At 40.7% G+C, this 21,569-nt stretch overlaps 1 protein-coding gene across 12 annotated transcripts in view; it reads left to right on the top strand.

The window, feature by feature from the left end:
* Adam22 (ADAM metallopeptidase domain 22) overlaps positions 1-21,569 on the top strand; it is a 223,724-nt gene that overhangs the window by 26,160 nt on the left and 175,995 nt on the right. For all 12 annotated transcript variants that reach the window (XR_013103903.1, XM_034518878.2, XM_076913095.1 and 9 more), the window contains exon 3: positions 3,642-3,718. Coding sequence is in view for 11 of the 12 variants with exons in the window: in XM_034518878.2 (XP_034374769.1) it covers positions 3,642-3,718 (77 nt within the window). In the remaining variant the exon portion in view is untranslated. The remainder of the gene's footprint in view (positions 1-3,641; positions 3,719-21,569) is intronic.

Raw genomic sequence — 21,569 nt, 5'->3', positions numbered from 1 at the left:
GGCATTGGATCTCATTACAGATGGTTGTGAGCTACCATGTGTTTGCTGGGAACTGAACTCAGGACCTCTGGAGAAGCAGTCAGTGCTCTTACCACTGAGCCATCTCTCCTGCCCCCCTCAATTGTCTTCTTGCTCCTTCTTATAAAAGCTGATGTTACCAGACAGAAGTCCTCCGTGACCCAGGAGAGTCTCCCCATAAGTCCTTAGCTTAATCATTGCTTTGCATGATCCCTCTTGCTGTGTCAGGCCGTGTGTTCACAGTCCTGGGCCAAGAGTGTGGACCTTGTGCAGGGCTGTTATTCTGCCCTCTGGTCACTGCTGTGCCTCACGGACTCACTACCTCAGAAAGGTCTTCAGAGACCACCCTAAGACTCTCATCAGTTCTGGTAGTTTAGACCACATTGCCTAATTTTATTAACTATTAAGAGAGTGTTGTATTTTCTAAATTTTTTAAATCTAATTAATAAGTCACTTTCTGTCTGCTTGTAGTAGGCAGGTAGAGCAGAAACATGGTGAATCAAACTCCTCCTAGCACATGGACCATTGTCAGAGAAGTTTGGTCAGTCCATCTTTCTGAATATAGTTTCTGAAAACATCTTACATTAGAATTGTATTAAGTAATACACACTTAAAATATACCTGACTCTGAGTTAAAATAAAATTTCTCTATACTTACTTTGAATTTAAGTTTCTCCTTGGGTCCGGACTGAGGCCTGTAAAAACAAACAAATGCAGATGTAAAAAGGAACTGCAGGTAGAAAATATATAAAAATTGGACTGAATTACTCCGTGCAGAATGAATAGTACTAGAGGACATTGTGTTAAGTGAGGTAAGCCATGTAGAAAGACAAGTACGTCTTATTGGCAGCTAAGAATGTTAGTCTAGAAGAAGAGGAAGAGGAAGAGGGTGAGAGGGAGGAGGAGGAGAGGAGGGGAGGAAGAAGAGGAGGGAGAAGATGGGGAGAAAGAAGAAGAGAAGAGGGAGGAAGAAGAAGAGAGGGAGGAGGGGGGGAAGAAGAGGAGGAGGGAAGGAGGGGGAGAAGGGAAAAGGGGAAGAGGAGGGGAGGAATAATAGTAATTATCAGAGGCTAGGAAGAGGAGTGAAGAGAAGATGGCAGGAGGTTGGATAACACATGATGGAGTAATAAGCTCTACTGTGCTGTAAGGTGATGAGAGTTCACAGCAAGCTCTTAGATATTTTATGAAAAGTTATAAAAGAAGAGCTCAGAGGCTCTAAATACTAAGAAATGGTGAGGAAATAGGAACGCTAATCACCCCGATATAATTTTATACAAATGTTTTGAAATATTACACTATACCTCATACAGACACACAATTACCACATGCTAATTAACAAAGAATGAAAACAGTAAATACATTACTAAAATTAACGGTAATGTTACCAGACTCTGAGCTATCAAACCAACATAGTCTGTTCACCACAGATTTACAGTGTTAATATTTACAATTCAGAGGAGCCTCAGGTAAAAGCTGTTATAGTCACACAAGGGCCTGGGAAGAATAGAAGAGGGAAAGGTTCATTTTAATTGAGACATCAGTTCTGGTAAGTAGGGCTTTTCTGTTGCTGTTCTCAACACATGATCTTAGTGCTTTAAGAAACCCAAGGAGCTTTCAGGCAGAACGTAGACTGCCTATTGACCTGGCACTTAGAGCTGCAGGTCTAATGGGAAGACTGCATCTAGTAAGGAGGTAATTTGTAATTGTATCATGGTTTACTTGTGCATCCAGGTGATTAGTAAGGCAGCCTGTTAGTGAGCTACTCCAGAAATACGGAGTGAGCTCCAAGTGGCAGTCAGCACCAATCCCTGATATCATCCGGCTCTGCAGAGAGGAGAGAGATGAAGGCTATGGGGGAGAGTGTTGTGGACCGAACTGGACTGTCTGAAAACTCATGTAATATAGCTGTCACCTAGGGTGGTTATACATGAAGACAGGGTTTTAAAAGAGGAGATTAAGGTTAGATGAGGGTATCTGGCTGTCCCTAATCCAAGAGGACTCCTATCCTCAGAAGAAAGGGGAGTGACTCTGAGAGTTCACACACAGACTATGTGAGGACATGGTGAGGCCACAAGGAGGCCTTGGGAGAAACTGATCCTGCCAGCCTCTGTCCAGGGACATCTGTCCTCCCGAATTGTGAATAAGGAAATCTCTGTTATTTAAGTCACCCCATCTGTGGTGTTTTATTAGGGCCTCTGGCAGTTTCTAGGGTGAGGGGATAGTGGCCAGAGTCCTGAAATTCAGATAGGGCTGTTTTCAGGAAACCACCTTGGTCAAGGGTCTGGTGCAGAAAAGCTCTCAAGAGTAGTGGGTAAAAGATACAGGCATTGTTGTTCTGTTGAACTAGAGAAGAGATGAAAGAAGTCCATGTGGATAAGGTGCAGGGAGGTGCTTGTCAGTCTAGTTGGGCTTGACTGACGGGGCTGAAAGTATCTGAAGTTTTTGTCTTCCTGATTAGAGGGGGACTGAGGTTCTCAGGAACTGCTGTACAGGAGTCTCCTGTCCACGTGTTTTCAAATACTGTTCAATAGAATCATCTTGCTGCCCCGATAAAGCTCTATTATTGCTAGTTAGGCCATCCATCTTCACTGCATTCTAGATGTAGTGAACGGGAAGCCCAGGGCTGGTTGCAGCCCCGCTGATGCCCCGTCCCATGATGCTGGTTCTCAGGGACTGGGAGCACCGTCAGCCCCGTTTACTCCATGAGGCTGCTAAGGTGGGTTCAGCTCTGAAATAATGGTTTCTCTTCATGATAGCAATTATACATATTTATTTTAGAGAATTAGGCACATACAAAAAAAAAAACCCCAAACAAACCTGAGAGCACATGAACATATAAATAAAAGAATAACCGCAATAAAAATCTGGTAGTCTGTAGTCTACTGCTCAGAGCTAGCGACTGTTGGTACTGGGGGCGAAAGGAAAGCTGTTTTGTTTCGTACAGTTTATGCCCATGATCATTCAATATGCAAATGTTAACATGACCAGTAGGTATTTTTAGGGCCCCTGCTGGTTGTTAGAATTTGTAGGATGACACACAGTAAGCAGTGGTTATTTTTGTCATAGAAACATTTGGGGGATGATATTCTCAGTGTGTACAAAGGCTTAAATCTCTTAGAAAGAGATGGCAACTTCTTTGAAATTAGGTTTTACCACTTAGCACTGGAATGCTATTTTAAAAGTATACTTTAGAGGTTTGATGAAGGATTTTTTTTTATTTTAGTTGAAATGTTTTCCCTGTAAGTAGATAATATTGACTGTATTATTTCAGTCTTGAAATGAAACTCAGTTTCCTTTTTGAGGCAGAAAGCTTAATTTTAAAAGAGAAAAGAGATGCTTCTAGACTGGAGAATAAGTTTAATGCAGTAAAGTTGGATATGCAGTGTTTCATGAAGAGAGACAAAGCAGAAAGGTAGAGCCCTTGAGGGATGGTAATTAACTGCCAACTGGGAACGCTCAGCCTCCAGGAAAGCCCGGAGCTTTGCTGTCACATGCTGTCCTTTGTCCTTGTTGAACTGTTGTCTCATTTCTGCTGCCAGGAGTCTTTCAGAAGCATCCTAAGAAACTCTCACACCGATCACCACAGCTGGCTAGTAACTGCCTTTACCTTTCTGATGTTGCAGCTGACCCACGTGGACAAGGCAAGCTTCCAGGTGGACGCCTTTGGAACCTCATTCATTCTTGACGTCCTGCTGAACCAGTAAGTGCTTGCTGCTGAGTTGTCATCCCTTGTATTATGTTATCTAGTGACTTCAAGGTGTTAGTGATGCTGATCGCAGGAAAGGAACGTGCGTTAGAGGCTGAACGACGTTACCAGGTCCCCTTCACAAACATGTAATGGAAGGCAAGGGTTCTTCCAGCATCTGTATCTAAGGACCTGTGTGACCTGAGCTATCCATAGATTGCGAAAATACACTTAAGTCAGTAGAAGTCCTTTCTCTCTCTATGCGTGCTTGTATGTGTACATATTCATGTATATACGGGTTCATTTGTGTACAGGTGGGTGTGGAGGTCAGAGGACAACAACTGGAAATTGGTTCTCACCCATATGGGTCCCAGCAATTGAAGTTGGCTCCTCAGGCTTGGTGGAGGGCATTGTTGCCTGCTGAACTGCTGAGCCATCTTAATGGTTTTGTTCCTGTGGTTTTTGAGAGAGGGTGGGGGAAAGAGAGAGGAAGAGAGTCTTTTCATTCATGTACATTTGGCCCAACTTGATTATGCTCTTTGACGAATTCTGTGTGCAAAAACCTTCATTTTCTGAGGAAGAAACACGTATGACCATATTTATCAGAACAAGACTAAGAAGTTTACAAGACTGAGAGAAAAGTAGACTTTTGAAAAGATGTTGGCATGAAAATAATTTTTTTTCCTTTTAGCTTGGTATCTATACTAAATGTAGGTGATAAGTAGCTATTTCCTTTTTAAATATTTCTTTATTCTTGAATTCAAAATACGTACAATTACTCAGTTTTCCCACATCTACTCTCTCTCCATTTCTCATATCACTTCAGCACATTCTTTTTCCAACTTGGTGCCGCCTTAAATTACAAACTGAATCCAGTTAGTACTGTTCATATATGCGTGGATATGGGCTGTCCACTGGAGCACAAGCATCCTACCAGTGGCCACATCTCAAAAATGATTGTCCGACTGTCAGCGACTATTAACTACTACTAACTACTCAGTAATCACCTACCGTACCTATGCTGGCGTTTTGGGTGGCTTGATCTTATGCAGGATGTATGCAGGTAACTCCAGCTGCCGTGGGTTCATGCGTGCATGTGTGTGTATATCATAGTCACTTGCTGTGAAGAGACACCATGACCAAGGTAACTCTTATAAAAGAAAGCATTGAACTGGGAGCTCACTTAAAGTTTTAGATGTTCTCCCATTACCATCATGGTGAGAAGCACAGCAGCACGCAAGCATACCTGATGCTGGAGAAGTAGCTGAGGGTTCCACATGCTGGTCTGCAGGCAGCAGGCAGAGAGACACGCTAGGTCTGTTGTGAGCTTTTTGAAACCTTCAAGCCCACCTCCAGTGACACACTTCCTCCAACTAGGCCACACTTCATGATTCTTCTCATCTTTCTCACAGTAGCATTCTCTGGTTGCCAGGAGCCTCCCGGCTCTGAGAGGGTAGTGGCAGGGGCACCGAGTAGAACTCTGGCGATGGCTTTAAAGTCTGAGGGTCTCAGGGTTTTCTGGATCTCTGACGTGTACTGGAATGCTGATGATAACTTCTTCTTTTTTTTTTTTTATGAAGAATGACTGAGTTTAATACATTATTTTGGCAAAGTTATAGAACTAACAATACAGAGATATTTGATATACAAACTTCTTTACTCTTTTTTTGTGCCTTCTTTCTTTATTTTTTATTAGATATTTTATTTACACTTCAGATGCCATCCCCTTTCCCCATTCCCCCCCACTTAGAAAACCCCTATCCCATGCCCCCTTTTCCTTTTTGCCTTTATACATTTTTTTAAAATAATGTTAATCATAGGCTTTATAAGTTTGGAATTGTTCAATCAGAGGTGTAACCCACTGACCAACCTAGATATAACAACTATCTTTGACTGGTGGAGATACATGAATATCTGCCTCCCTGTCTCCCCCCTCTTTCTCTCTTTCATCACCTACCTTCTCCTCTCCTTCTTCTTCTCCTCTTCTTACTCCTTTTCTTCCTCTCAGTACTCCTCCTACCTTAGCTCCTCCTACACATCACCCTTCCTGTTAAAATGAAACTTTTCTCTCAAAATACAATTAGAGCATAATTATGCCAATTTGTACCAGTGAGGTACAAGATAGTCCTAATACCCAGTCCATCCTTTTGTTGACTAACCAGCACCTCTGTGATCTATTCTAACTAAAACATGTAGTTCTGAACCTGGCTTTAGGATGAATGTCAGCTGATGACCATCCACTCAAATCTTTTCTCTCAAGGTAAATCGCTATAAGTTTTCAACCCCGTCAGAAATCCAGAATGACTGAGTTAACTACAATCGTGGGAAGCACAAAGCATAGCTTCTAAACCTTAGCCAATTTATAGAGACCTCTTAACACCTGAAAAGCCCCTATACTACCGAACGTTGGAGCATCAAATCTTCAGCCTTCTGGCCCAGAATCATCTGACAGACCTTGGTGATGCAGGATTATTAAGGACTGATTACTCTGTCTAGGCAGATATAATCAGTTGACTATTCTGCAAGTGTGTCCTTTTCTGGACAGTAATTTGTCTGTAGATGGAGAGAGGCAATTCTTGCCTAGTGGCTGTTACCACACAACTGGAGTAACTCCAAGGATGCTCAATTTCTTCTTAGAATCCACGACAGGAAGCTGTCAGGAGCACACAGGTCTCTAATCAAAATGAACATTAATATATAAATATTTGTAGTGTCAGTTCTATGGACTTCTGATGTTTTGAAAACCAACTATCCATGTAAGGTAACCTGGACTGTTGTTTGTTCACTCCTCTCAGCTATTTCTAAATAAAATATGGAAAACACCTTAACAATAAACTCAAAAATATGAATTTGCTATAGTCCCTTAACTCATAGGTTGACCATCCCAAATCAGTTAAAAAGGTTAAAAAAGGGCTGGGTCTAGGCATTGTATTCCTAAATGTGTTATACAGGCACAATGCCCATGAGCGTATTAATATTCATCTCATTTTTATATTAATAAGAGGCTCGTACCAATGAATACCTTAAATTTGCGATCAAAGTAAATTTTGTACCATTTAAGAAATTATAATTTCATCTTGATAATAATTATACAGATTTCTACCAATAGGTTATGGCTATGCAATAAGTCCTAGCTAATCCCCCCTGTTCCAACAAAACCACAACTTGTCCCTAGAAAGACAGACCATTATTAACCACATTAGTCCCCAAGCTCAGGGAATAGGGGCGCTGACTCTTCTTTAACTTCTTCAAGCTGATTAAGGGCGTTGAGATTTTAGAAGAAGGGTGGGGGGAAGAGTAAGTTGATAAGCCTCTGATGCTGTGTCTTCACTGAATCCAGATGGAATTCCAGGACATCAGAGGTTTGGGCAGGTCTGCTTAGTATGCTTGATGAGTAGATACACCAAGGCTGTGTATTCTGCAATATACAATCCTCAGAACAAGTTTTAGTATCAAGAAAAAAAAATTTTCCACCCCCAGGGGACTGACATTTTTTTTTTAAAGATGTTGGTTCTGAAGACTTTTTTTTTCTCTGCTTGTTAAAATTGGTTGTAGTATTTACATTTCAGATTTTATCCCCTTACCCTACTTCCTCCCACCACCCAGAAACCTCCTATCCCATCCCCCTGCTCATGCTTCTATGAGGCAGTGACTGCACCTACCCCTCCTCACTATCCCCTCCCCGCCCTCACATCCCCCCCCCACTGTGTGTTCATTTTTTTTTTTATGGGACCAAGAAACTCGTCTCCCACCTATGTCCAACAAGGCCATCCTCCCCTACATATGCCTCTGGAGTCTTGGGTCCCTCCCTATGTGTTCCCAGGCTGGTGGTTTAGACCCTGGGGGGCTCTGGTTGTTTGGTATTGTTGCTTTCCACCTGGGGTCAATAACCCTTTCTGCTCCTTCAGTCCTCTCACTAAGTTCTCCATTGGGAAACCCTTGATCATATCAGTGGTTGTGAACATTGTCCTCTGAGTGTGTTAGTCTTTGGCAGACCTCTAAGGAGACAGCTATATCATGTTCCTCACATTATGCACTTCCAGCCATCCACAACTGTGTTTAGCTTAGGTGGCTGTACATGGGGTGAATACCCAAGTGGAATGGTCTTCTGATGGCCCCTCCTTCAGTTTCTGTTCCATGTTTTGTTTCCCTATTTGCTCCCTTGAGCATTTTTGTTTCTCGTTCTAAGTAGAACTGAGGCATCCCCTCTTGGTCTTCCTTCTTCATGAGCTTCATGTGGTCTGTGGGTTGAGTCTTCGCTAATCCAAGCTTTTGGGCTAACATCCGTGGAAATATGTTTGTGTAACTATCTTCTTTTGGGGTTTTTGGAAGATTACTTTCTTGCTTTTTCTAGGTTGTAGTTTCCCTCCCTGTGTTGGAGATTTCCACCAATTATTCTTTGAAGTGCTGGATTTGCGTTGAGATACTGTGTAAATCTGGATTTGTCATGGAATATTTTGGTTTCTCCATCAATAATGATTGAGAGTTTTGCTGGGTATAGTAGTCTGGGCTGGCATTTGTGTTCTCTTAGGGTCTGTATGATATCGGTCCAGGATCTTCTGGCTTTTATGGTCTCTGGTGAGAAGTCTGGTGTAATTCTTATAAGTCTGCCTTTATATGTTACTTTGCCTTTTTCCCTTACTGCTTTTAGTATTTTTTCTTTGTTTTGTACATTTGATGTTTTGACTATTATGTGGCGGGAAGTATTTCTTTTCTGGTCTAAACTATTTGGAGTTCTGTAGGCTTCTTGTATATTTATGGACTTCTCTTTCTTTAGGTTAGGGAAGTTTTCCTCTATAATTTTGTTGAGGATATTTACTGGTCCTTTTAGTTGGGAGTCTTCCCCCTCATCTATACCTATTATCCTTAGGTTTGGCCTTCTCATTGTGTCTTGGATTTCTTGTATATTTTGGGTTAGTAGCTTTTTGTATTTTGCATTTTCTTTGACAGTTGTGTCAATGTTTTCCATGGTATCTTCTGCACATGAGATTCTCTCTTCCATCTCTTGTATTCTGTTGGTGATACTTGTGTCTATGACTCCTGATCTTTTTTTTAGGTTTTCTATCTCCAGGGTATTGTCCCTTTGTGATTTCTTTATTGTTTCTACTTCCATTTTTAGATCCTGCATGGTTCTGTTTAATTCCTTTTCCCGTTTGGTTGCATTTTCTTGCAATTCCTTAAGGGATTTTTGTATTTCCTCTTTAAGGGTTTCTATCTGTCTACCAGTGCTCTCCTTAAGTTCTTTGAGAGTGTTATTTATGTCTTTCTTAAAGCCCTCTATCATCATCATGAGAAGTGATTTTAATTCTGATTCCTGCTTTTCTGGTGTAATGGGGTGTTCAGGGCTTGCTCTGATGGGGGAGCTGGGTTCTGATGGTGCCATGTAACTTTGGTTTCTGTTGCTTACGTTCTTGCTCTTGCCTTTTGACATCTGGTTAACTCTAGTGCTGCCTGTACTTGCTGTCTCTGACTGAAGCCTGTCTTTCTAGTTATCTAGCTTGTGTCTGATCTCCTAGGGGTCCAGATGTCTCTGTGATCTTTTCCAGCTGCACTGATTACAGTGGTACCTCTAGGATGCCTCAGGATATGGTGCCTCCAAGGTAGCAGTCCAGCTAGGTGTCTGCTGTTCTGGGTGCAGTGTCTCCTCTAGAATATCTCCGGATATGTTGTCTGAACCTCTGAGTTCATTTGTTCCTCTGTGGCTCTGGATTGAGTGGACCTTCCAGTATGTCTCAGGTGGAATCTGGGGTCCACACAACAGCAGACCTGGCAGAGGTCTGATCCAGGCCTCAGATCTGAGAACTAGTTTCTAAGACACTGTCCAAGTTAGAGAGCCTGGGATCCCTGCTTCTGGGTTCTTGGAGGTTGGGGACAGAGCTGCCACCCAAGATCTGCTCAGTGCTCTGGCCCAGACCGGGAGGAACCAGTGTTCTGGGCTGGGAGTGACTTCCTGGGTTCTTTTGGTTCCCAGTTACTCCCTGTTTAGGGCGGGCCCTGCTGTCTGCTTACCTAAGATACTGCCTGAGTTCGAACGCCTGGGATCCCTGCTTCCTCTGGGTTCTTGGATGTTGGGGGCAGAGCTGCCACCCAAGATCTCAGGAATTCTTATAGGATCATCATTAAGACTTAAGAAGTCATCTATTTGTCTATACAGCATCACTACAAGACAGTACATCTTCATGGGTCTGCAGAGATCTGCTCCAAAAGGGTGTGCTATTGCTTAGTAATTGTTGTAAATATTTAATAATAATAGGAAAAGCATATTAATAGCAGGAATCTTTCCTAAAACTTGTCCCCCACAGCCTTGCTGGACGGGCTCACTTGTCGCAGATTGTATAATAATCTGAGGCAATCATTTCAGGATGATCATCTGCTAATTATTAGCTTGTCCCATTGTGGCTCCTGACATCTGGTGACTGAGCATTCTAATATATGAGCCTATTTGGGCCTTTCTTATCCAAAGCGCCACAGTCTAGAGGACAGCATTTCACAGCACTCTTCTTGTTTTGCAACTCTTACATTTTCTTCTACCTAATTTTCCAAGATGTTCCCTGAATGTATGTGTGTGTGTGTGTGTGTGTGTGTGTGTGTGTGTGTGTGTGTAGAGGTGGGGTGTGGTAATGTAGATATCCTGTTTGGGTTGAGCATTCAGCCCCATATTCTTGGCACTTTGACCTGTTATGCATCTCTCCATTGACCACTGACCACTGAAAAAGAAGTTTCTATGGCCCAGGTTAAGAGCAGCCAGGTCTATGCGTATAAAAATAAGCACAAATATTTAGAAAACACTTTAACAGCATGACTGTTTAAGAAAATAACAGTAAAGGTTCTATTTGGGGCCAGTTGCCTCCTAGCCATGGGCTTCTGACTTTACCAGAAAAGAATTTTTATAGTTCCAGAAAAGAAATTTCATTTCGTGGAAAGGACTGAGATCCAGTCAGAAGGTTATGATTTACCTCATACCAGTTGCACCATTCTTATACCACTGGGCGTGTCTCACAGGTCAGGTTGGAGTTGCAGCGTGCAGAGCGTGGGGAAAACCATGCCCTCCTCCATCAGCCTGTGCTGCATCTTATGGCATTTTGAGAGATGAACATCAGGGAGGAAATTCCTTTATTATATTTTGATTAGTTTCTCTGTCTGACAGCCAAAGTGTGTGTGTATGTGCACACATGTGTGTGTGCACGTGTGTGCATGTGTGTGTGCACATGTGTGCATATGAGTGTGCATGTGTGTGTGCACATGTGCATGCATGTATGTATGCATATGTGCATGTGTGTGCACATGTGTTTCATCAGTAAGGTCTTACCATTCAGTAAGTCCTCATAAATTAACGAGGACAGGGGCACAATTAAATTATAGTAAGGTCAATGACAATGGTCTGTGTTATTTTTCAGACTTCTGAGATCTCCCTGACCAAATAACATGTAGGGAGGCATCCCATGACTTACACTGCAGCTTATACTTAATAATCCATGCAGCCTGCCAGTGAGCCAGTTGCTGGTTTTCTATTAAATGCAGGACGTTCCGTTTTAACTCCTTTTTTAATGTTATGTTTTGGAACTAGCTTGCTAATTAGTAGGTTTCCATAGGCTTTTTCATGCATCCTTAGTTTTGTGTAACTTACTCCATGCTGCTCTTCTCCTGGTGCCCTGCCCTCATCCCCATTTAATTCATTAACTTGCAGGATTATCCATCCACATGTCATTTTAGATTTTACCTGTGTTCTTCTGTCCCTCCAATTATTTTAACTGGGTTGTGAGATAGGGGACTTCCATGTGTTTTAACCACTCAGGGTGAGCCCGCCCTCCACTCCTGGTTTTCTCCTATTCCCATTCCCCATCTTTCTTCCCTTAGGATCTAATTTCCCTATTTTGGTTTTACCTAAAGCTAATCTCCAGTGTCCCATTTTGCAAGCACCCTCCCAAAGGCCTCTAGCTAGTTTCCTGGCTTCTACTTGTGCTCCATGTTAAACACAAAAGAGAAGGTTTGAAAGCATGTTCTACAGATGAGAGAAAAGAGTGTTTATCTTTCTGGGCCCAAGGAGTTACCTTATTCTGTGCACTTTTTTTCTAGTTCAAGTTACTTATACAAATTTTATGATTTAATTTTTCTTTAAAGCTTAGCAACATTTTACTGTAGGTGCTGTGTTTTTCTTCTCTGTCCATCTCTTGGATCATGTAAAGGTTGATTTCATTTTCTAGCCATTATGAATAGAGTAACAGTGGACATAATGTGCAAGTGTCTCTGTAGTTGGGTATAAAGTGTGTTAGTAGCTATTTTTATATTCTATAAAACCCAGTTTTTTTCTACTTCATTTTTAAATAGATTTTTTTTCATGGTTTTGGTTTGTCTCACTACTGAGGTTCTATTAGTTTAGGAAGAAGGAAAGTAGAAATTGAATATGCTTTTAAAAAGCTTTGAGCTCTTCTCTCATGAAGGAACTTGAGGACTCTGGAACAAACATTTTTTTTCTTTTACTACAAGAAAATGTGTAGCTGCATATCAGTTGCAGAATAGATCTAATTATATTTATTTTTAGATTGAAGTTGAAGAAAAAGAATCATTATGTAACATTCCTTCAAAACAGTCAGTAAGCCAGATTATCTATAATCAGATTATACAAGAGTTCATTCACCCTTTGGGTTGTAATTTTGCAGAAGGCATTTTAAAAATTCAGAAAGGCTAAAAGCAAGAAGCATAGCCAGTTCCTGTTTTGTCACAGTTATGAAGGTTAGGAAGTGGCTTCCTTCATGGGTCATGGCTATGAAATTTCACACATTAATAACACCAAACATGGCCTGTTCTGCTATGGTCCTGAGGCTAAACTGGACCTTCCAAAGGTCTGCAAAGGATACTGCATTTTACTATGAAACATTCCTTAGAAAGAAGAGGGCTCAATAAAGACATCCAACCATATTATCTGAGCAATCCAGGCCAAGTATTTTCCTGTAAACTACTCTGCTTTTCAATGAGTGAAGAATTAAACAGAATAGTGGGAAAGTTCAGCTCCCTGAACATTTTATGACAAGTTACCTGTCAAAATGACCCCTCTATCAACAGACCACAGAGAAGCAAATGCCACAAGCAGAGTGATAGGCTCTATTGGAATGTGAAGCATAAAAGATCTTTAGCAAGACTTTTCTGAAGTCCTTGTTTTTGGAAGGGATTCTCTTGTATAGCTATCAGATCTGAGATGACCCAACTCCAAGATATAGAGTGGATTTCTTTATTTTGGATTATTTTCCTCTTCTTATTTCAGTAACATCCAAATACTTTCTCTCTTACTCTGTGGTCCCTATCCCAATCTTTCTTTTCCCTGTTTCACCGTAGGGATGGTACCTAAGACTTCATTTATACCATTTTAATTACATTCAAGTATTAAGGCCTGTTCTAGGTTGAGGAACTAGCAATACAATAGATGCAAATAGTCAAGGAACAAGCAAGACAATAAACACAAATAGTCAAAGAACAAGCAAGGCAATAAACAAAGAACCATGATCACTCCCATGATCACTGTTTTTAAGGGCTTATCAGAATGACCAAAATATCTGAGCCTACTTCCCTAACCTTCTTTTTTCTACCCTACCTGAAATTACTTCTTTGTTCTAGCCTAAGATTTAGATTCCTGCCTGAAATTACTTCTTTGTTCTACCCTAATGGCAAATTCCTGCCTGAAGCCCATTTTCTTGTCCTTGGTGAATGTCAGATTCCTGCCAAGCAGCCCCCCGAACTCCACATCTCCCCCTTTTTATTTCATAAACAAGACTGAGCCTGTCTTAGGTCATTTGGACAAGAATGCCTTCCTTACCCGTCATGGAATATGCATTAGCAATTGCAATGCACTTCTGTGTTAGGTTGGTAAGGCTCTGTGCAGAATCTTACCTGAGCAAGCTCAATTTAAGATGTACATTACTGAATTTGCCAAGATTAAGGCCTTAATTTAAGTAACAAAGATGCCAGGCACATTTCTCAGAATATTTAGCTCCAAACCATAGAGCAAGCATAGGAGAGCTTAAAATGCCAGACAAGAACACTTCTGTGTTAGCTACAGCCAAATACAGGAGCTTCCACATAAGGAGCCTGCTTCACCTAGCTGCTAACACTCTAGGCCATGTAGTGCCTCTGTCCAGATGACTCAAGGTTGTTGCTCATTTTTCTTTGCTAAACTATTCCATGCAGATGTGTTGTCTGGTTTGCGCCTGCTTCATTGTCCACTTAGATGGCTTGTTAAAAATTTCTTGCCTCTTGGATAACTCAAAAGATTGATTGATTTTAAAATTAAGTATTTAAGGATAGGTATTGGAGGACAGGGTAGGGTTTTGTGGTAGGTTTTCAAGTTTACTGTAAAATAGAAGGCAGATAGGTGTGTGTGTGTGTGTGTGTGTGTACATAAAGGATGATTTAAAGCCATGAACTCATGTTTACCAAACTTCCCTGAGAAATTCCAGATGCCCAAGCAAGAGAGAACAAAAATAAACCATATGATAACCAAGGACATCATTGATAATGTGTAGTGGTGGTGAACATGAAAGATTCTGAATTTTCTACTATAAACAACATGCTATATCCTGCTTCCCCTTTACATGGAACTTTGTAGTTGGTAATAATTGAAGCCTTTCCCAGAGTTGTCAATTGGTTGATGTTATCCTCAGTCAGTGTCCTTTTGTGGAGGCCTGGTACTATCAGTATCACTTGAGTTAATGATTCCACCATTATTCACTCCCTCTCAGGATCAATTTCTCAGGAACCTACTACATCTTCTGTTTCTTTCTCTTTTAAAGGTTTATTTATGTTTATGTAATGGGTGTTTTGCTTACATGCATGTCTGTGGTTTGTGTGCCTGTCTGGCGACTATGGAGGTCAGAAGAGGGCATCAGATTTCTTGGAGTTACAGATGGTTATCAGCCACTATGTTGGTTCTGGGAATTTAACCTGGGTCATCTGCAAGAACAGCAAGTGATCTGAACCATTTCTAGAGACTGGAATGTTCTTTCTTTTTGGTCTTTGGTGCAATTTTGATTCCTTCCCAGAAGCCCATAGTTTATATTATGTCAGAAAACAAAGCTTAATAAAGTCACAGGAAATATAGTCTTTATACCTTGTGTTAAAGTAGCAATCATTCCAATTTCTAAGAGTTTATCAAATGCATCAGAATTTTCAATGACAGCTGATGAAATGGCTTTGAAACATCCCTTCTATCAGTGCTCGAGAGGTATGTAGTTAACTACTGACCCATGGTGATGGGTATGAGTACCAGAGGGTTTGAGAGAACAAACAGATGTTAATCTATTCTTCATGCTGCAGAAACTACCTTGGGAGTTGCAAGAGTGGACAGGCCAGCCTCCTCCTCTTGTTGGTTGATGTTGATTGCTATTAGGTAATGTCTAGGAAGTCTCGTTTTTAAACATTAAAATGGGTAGTTTCGATAATCATAAACTATCTGAAAAATAGTAACATTTATTTACTTTTGTGACAAGTTATTCCAGGCAAGCAAAGTCAGTTTTCATTGTATCTTTCTTTTTATCTGTTTTTATTTGGTAGTCTCAACCATGGCAACCATGGCTGCATATTATAATACTTGAGATTTCTTTTCCTTCTTTTCTTCTTCTTCTTCTTCTTCTTCTTCTTCTTCTTCTTCTTCTTCTTCTTCTTCTTCTTCTTCTTCTTCTTCTTCTTCTTCTTCTTCTTCTTCTTCTTCTTTCTCTCTCTCTCTCTCTCTCTCTCTCTCTCTCTCTCTCTCTCTCTCTCTCCCCTCTGCCTCCCCCCCCTACCCCCCCTCTTTCTGTCAGAGACTTGATAATCTAGCTTTTGGCATTTAGGCATTTTTATATGGCTTTGCAAACTTCCTTGTTCTTAGACCTGCAGTCAGCCAGGAACTTCATGCAGGCCCTATCTGCCTCCAGCTTTTGAGTACACTCCAAGAGAACCAGGAGAATGCATTTGTGGCTTTTGTTGTTGTTATTGCCTTGTTTTTTTGTTGCCTTCACCTTCAGGTTAGCCCGTAACGTATGTCGTGATAAATCTTAAACTAATGATGTTGCCTGAGCAGCCTACTGCAGGATTTGCACCTTCCTCATCTGGTTTGTATCCTCTGCCACTCTCATTTGTCCCTATGCCCATCTTTCCAGAGAACCAAAGGAGTGTATGCTATTGAGCCTGGGAAGATCTAGTTACAGGACTGTAGGTGTGATCAACGATGGTTCATCAGCTTCTGGATGTCTGTGGGAGTTGGCATTGATGATATCTCTGGACTCCAGGCAGACCTTCTTTTTGCCACAGCAGAGACTACTGAAGGCAATCGTCACTGAAACTTATGCATACTGATGGCCAAAGCTATAATAGTGAACGGAAAACAGAAAAGCTGCCTTTATTATTATTATTATTATTATTATTATTATTATTATTATTATTATTATTTTTAATAGCCAGCATTCCTAGCTCAGGCTACCTCAAACTCCTTACATAACATAGATGACCTTGAACTTCTGATCTTCCTTGATCCACCTCCTGAGTGTCAGAACTGCAGTCATGTGCTTCTACATATGCTTTAAGTGGTGCTGGGATCGAACTTCACGCTTTGTGCATGCTAGGCAAATGTCTGTCAGCTTAGCTACATCCTAAGCAACCTGGGGATTTCTAATCTTGAGGTAATACTTAGACTCAATCTGGGTGACCTAGTGCAGTCCGATGATCCCAGGACCACCACTACTGTCTCGAGAAACTGTTAAAGGTATACACAGCGTCAGAATCTTTAATAGACAGGATGAGGAACCTATTTTTAAAGCTTTCTGGGTTGTACATCCAAGTTTGAGAAGCATTTATCTAATGATTTTTTCCCCCCTCACTCCTAATACTCTCTTTGTAACAGGGATCCCGATGTTAGAGTTTGTCCAGTGAGATAGGGAAACAATTGACTATTTAGGAAAGACAATGGAACTAGATGCAGATAAAATGAAAGTAACTATTTTTATTTATAAATGGAGCATAAGCTGACATCCTATTGGGATGGGAGACGAAACTAGAGTTGGGATCTCTGTTGGGGGCTCTGGTTAGGCATTTTTTTTTTTAATTCTTGAAATTAAAATAATTATTTTCTGAGAATTCCATGCAGTGTATTTTTATCATATTCTTTGCTCTCCTCCAACCCTTTCCTGATCCTACTCCCTCCACACACACCCAAGTTCATGTTATTTCTCTCTTTAGGAAAAAAAAGAAAGAAAGAAAGAAAGAAAGAAAGAAAGAAAGAAAGAAAGAAAATCCCACTAAAAACCATGGAGCCCTCGCCCCCTCTTTGGTTTGGGCTTCATCTGTCTTGAGCTTGTGCAGGCCTTGTGCATTCTATCACAGTCTCTGTGAATGCAGAGAATGCTGTTTCCTTTAAACCACCCACCCCCTTTGGTTCTTACCATCTTTATGCCCTGCGCTAGGCATTTTATAAGAGTGTGGCTCCTCAGATCTTCCATAGCATCTTGAGAATTGTCCCCCAGGAAGCCCGTTTCTGTTCTCTCTGACAGCTTGTGCCTGTAACTTTCCTGCAGCTTGCTACTGTCTCTTCTCACTGTGCTGATGCAGTTCATTCACACCTCGGCCTTGTACCTGTATGCCACCTTTCTCTCTCTACAGACATTCTGTTAGGAACTGTTTTGCTTAAGGTTCAATAATTGAAACTTTTTCCACCCATATTCTAGTGAAGATAATATCTTCTGGATGATTCTTGCTGAAAATGTTGACTGGTTTTGCTTTTAAAAATATGTGTAGCCATTATTGATTGAAGTCAAACACAGTCCCTACTGGGTGGTCTGTAGCATCTTCTAACCTGAGGAGTCACACCCATGAGCTGGGAAATTGGGCACTAGCTGCTTAGTTGGTCACCACAGGGCTATTCATCAATAATAGGACCATGGCCATGGCAGGAGTTTATTTGAGGTTTTAGATCTAATGCTAAGTACAGATTTCCAGAAGTCCATAAGTAGCAGAGGGGGAGTAGCTACTGACAGGAGTCCTGGAGGGTAGGTTCCACAAGCTGGCAAGTCCAAGGCCAAGATACATGCCTACATTGCAGATGGAAGCCTCACTCTATTGTCCCTGGTGGCACTGGTAGAAGGAACAATCACATCTTATACCAGTTCTAATGAAGACACTAATTTCTGTTTATTTTTATGATCTAGTTGTGATTCAAAGGCCCAATTCCCTTCTGCCATCACATTGGAAGATAGAAGTTCAGTGGGTGAAATTGGGGGAATATAGACATTTAACTTAGAAGAAAACATTATTGGTTTATGTGGCCTTCTGACATGATTGGTGTGTGAGCTTGTACAGAAAAATTAATCTATAAATTTTAGAATCATATTGCGATATATATTTTTTTTGTTTGCCAAATGAAGACACTTGATTAAATTGTATCTTTAGCCAACAAAAGCAATGTGGTCATAGCAGTTAGCAGTGCAAAATTTGTAGGTAGATTATGTGTAGTTAAAATCCATAGGAGTACTAGCAGAACTAGCAGTTGACTAACTACTCAGTGTGTGGGTCTCTCCACCTACGTGATAAGCTTGGCAAGAATACCTGTCTCATGTAGAGAGTGAGAGACCTTAGAACACTCATCCCTAAATGGGATATCTCCATCAAACTTGTCCCCTTAGGGGTCAGGGAATTATGCTAAAGAAGAGGCACAAAGAGTATGAGAGCCAGAGGGGATAGAAGACACCAAGAAAACAAGGCCTTCCAGATAACACAGGACTGCTTCATATATGAATTCATGAAGACTGTGGCAGCATGCATTGGGCTTGCACTGTCCAAGCTAGACAGGATCCTAGTACCAAGAGGGGAAGTGGACTTGAGCTTCCACCTAGCCCAGATGCTATTTTCAATTGACAGCCACTCACAAAGGAAAAGTTAGGTTTGTCCGGTGGAGTAGTGGGCTTGATTGTTGATGGTATAACAGCTTTAATTACATTAATTGCTAGCACCACTGCTTCTGCATTTGCTTTGACACAAGAAGTTAAGACTACTACGTTTGTTACTCATTTAGCAAAAAATGTTACTAATGTGTTGAATATATAAGAGGATTTAGATAGGCATTTGGAAGAATGAATTGATGCTTTTTATCCTATCTAAATTATTGGAAAGAGGTTCAGAGTTTCAGAGTAAGGAGCCATCTTGAGTGTCATGCCAAATACCATTGCATTCATGTTAGTTCTAAAATTTACAGTGGTAGTCATTATAATTAGAAAAAAGTTTAAAGACACTTGCAGTATATTTGGCATAATTCTAACACCTTTCTGGATGTTTTAACTTTACATAGTGAGCTTATGAATTTCAAGAATGCTGCTCTGCAAGCGTTGATGTGGTAGATACTGCTGATAAAATTACCCATGGCCTGAGGTCAGTATTTCTATTTTGGTCAAGCTTCAAGAATGGCAAATATAGCTTGATCATGCTAGCCCTTTTTGTCCTGGGAATATTTTTATTCCTGCCCATCATGTTAAAGCTTGTCTTTAACAACATCAACATGTTGGCAGCCAAAATACATGGCTTGAACCTGAAAATGGATCCCCAGAGTTATTAAATTAACAGGCTGGTAAGCCAAGGATGGGTAAGATTCTGCACAGAGCCTTAGCAACCTAAGACAGAAGTGTATTGCTTTTGATAATGCATATTCCATGACAGGTAAGGAAGGCATTTTTGTCAGAATGACCTATGCTAGGCTCACTTTTGTTAATGAAATAAAGAAGGGGGAGAGATAGAGAGCCTTTGGGACTGCTTGGCAAAAATCTGACATGGGTCAAGAACAAGGAAATGGGCTGCTTGGCAGGAATATGACATTGGCCAAGGACAAGGAAGTAGGCTTCAGGCAGGAATCTGACATTAGGCTAGAATAAAGAAGTAATTTCAGGCAGGAATGTAAATCTTAGGCTAGAACAAAGAAGTAATTTTAGACAGGAGTCTAAATTTTAGACTAGAGTAAGGAAGTAGGGTTCAGACATGAAATTGACTTTGGGCTAGGACAGGGAAGTCCGCTCAGATATTTTGGTCATCTTGATAAGCCCTTAGAAACAGTTATCAGGGGAGTGTTAGAAAAATTTTGTTTATTGTCTTGCTTGTTCTTTGACTGTGTTTATTGTCTTGCTTATTCCTTGACTATTTGCATCTATTGTATTGCTAGTCCCTTAACCTAGAACTGACCTTAATACTTGCATGTAATTAAAATGGTATAAAAGCAATAAGGAGAAGGGGGGATAAAATAGGGGGTTCTAGGGAGGGGAAATGGGGAAAGGGGATGACATCTGAAATGTAAATGAATAAAATATCCAATAAAAAAAGAAAAAATAAAGAGGAAATTAAAGGGGAAAAAAAGCTCAGGCTCCCTTGTCCTAATAAAATAATGATGTCTTAAAAAAACAAAAAGATTGTCCTTGGGGTTTTTGCTTGTTTGTTTTTGGAAGAGAATATTCAACAAGCCTTCAGGAAAGTTCTGAGACCTTATTAGTTTGTATTAACTGCACAGAAATACTTTTTTTTTCATTTTTTATTGGATATTTTATTTACACTTCAGATACCATCCCCTTTCCCCATTCTCCCCTTCCCCTTAGAAAACCCCTATCCCATGCCCCCTTCTCCTTTTTGCACTTATACATTTTGAGATGGTTAGTCTGTGAGTTAAGGGACTATAGCAAATTCATGGCTTGGAGTTTATTGTTAGGGTGTTTTCTATGTTTTATTTAGAAATAGCTGAGTGGAGGTAACAGACAACAGTTCAGATTACCTTACATGGATAGTTGGTTTTCAAAATGTCAGAAGTCCACAGAATTGACATTACAAACATTTCTGTATTAATGTTCATTTTGATTAGAGACCTGTCCGCTCCTGACAGCTTCTTGTATTGGATTCTAAGAAGAAATTGAGCATCTTTGGAGTTACTCCAGTTGTGGTAAGACAGCCACTAGACAAGAGTTGCTTCTTTCCATCTACAGACAAATTACTGTCCAGAAAAGGACACACTTGCAGAATAGCCGACTGATTATATCTGCCTAGACAGAGTAATTAGCCCTTAATAATTCCTGCATCACTAAGGTCTGTCAGATGATTCTGAGCCAGAAGGCGGAAGAACAGATGCTCCAACGTTTTGTAGTAGAAGGAGTGTCTAGATGTTCAGAGATCTCTATAAATTGGCTAAGGTTTAGAAGCTATGCTTTGTGCTTCCCACCATTATAGTTAACTCAGTCATTCTGGATTTCTGACGGGGTTGAAAACTCATAGCCTCATAGCCAATCCTGGCTATTTACCTTGAGAGAAAAGATTTGAGTGGATGGTCTTCAGCTGACATTCATTCTAAAGCCAAGGAAAAAGCCAGGTTCAGAATTAAGTGTTTTAGTTAGGATAGATGACAGAGGTTCTGGTTAGTCAACAAAATGATGGACTGGATATGAGGACTATCTTGTACCCCACTGGTACAAATTGGCATAATTATGCTCTAATTGTATTTTGAGAGAAAAGTTTCATTTTAATGGGAAGGGTGATGTGTAGGAGGAGCTAAGGTGGGAGGAGTACTGAGAGGAAGAGAAGGAGTAAGAAGAGGAGGAGAAGAAGGAGAAGAGAAGCTAGGTGATGAAAGAGAGACAGAGGGGGGAGACAGGGAGGCAGATGTTCATGTATCTCCACCAGTCAAAGATAGTTGATATATGTAGGTTGGGTAGTGGGTTACACCTCTGATTGAGCATTACCAAACTTATAAAGCCTTTGATTAACATTTAAAAAAAATATATAAGTGCACCGAAATACTTTTTACAGAAATGCTTATGAGTCCTTTCTGTAAAATTCTGTGCAAAGTGTCTCCATGTAAGACTGTGTTTAATTAAATAAC

The sequence above is a fragment of the Arvicanthis niloticus genome, chromosome 15 (assembly GCF_011762505.2).
Source record: "Arvicanthis niloticus isolate mArvNil1 chromosome 15, mArvNil1.pat.X, whole genome shotgun sequence".
NCBI lineage: Eukaryota > Metazoa > Chordata > Mammalia > Rodentia > Muridae > Arvicanthis > Arvicanthis niloticus.
The sequence above is the reverse complement of the archived record's forward strand: the minus strand, read 5'-3'. Positions and strand labels throughout refer to the sequence as shown.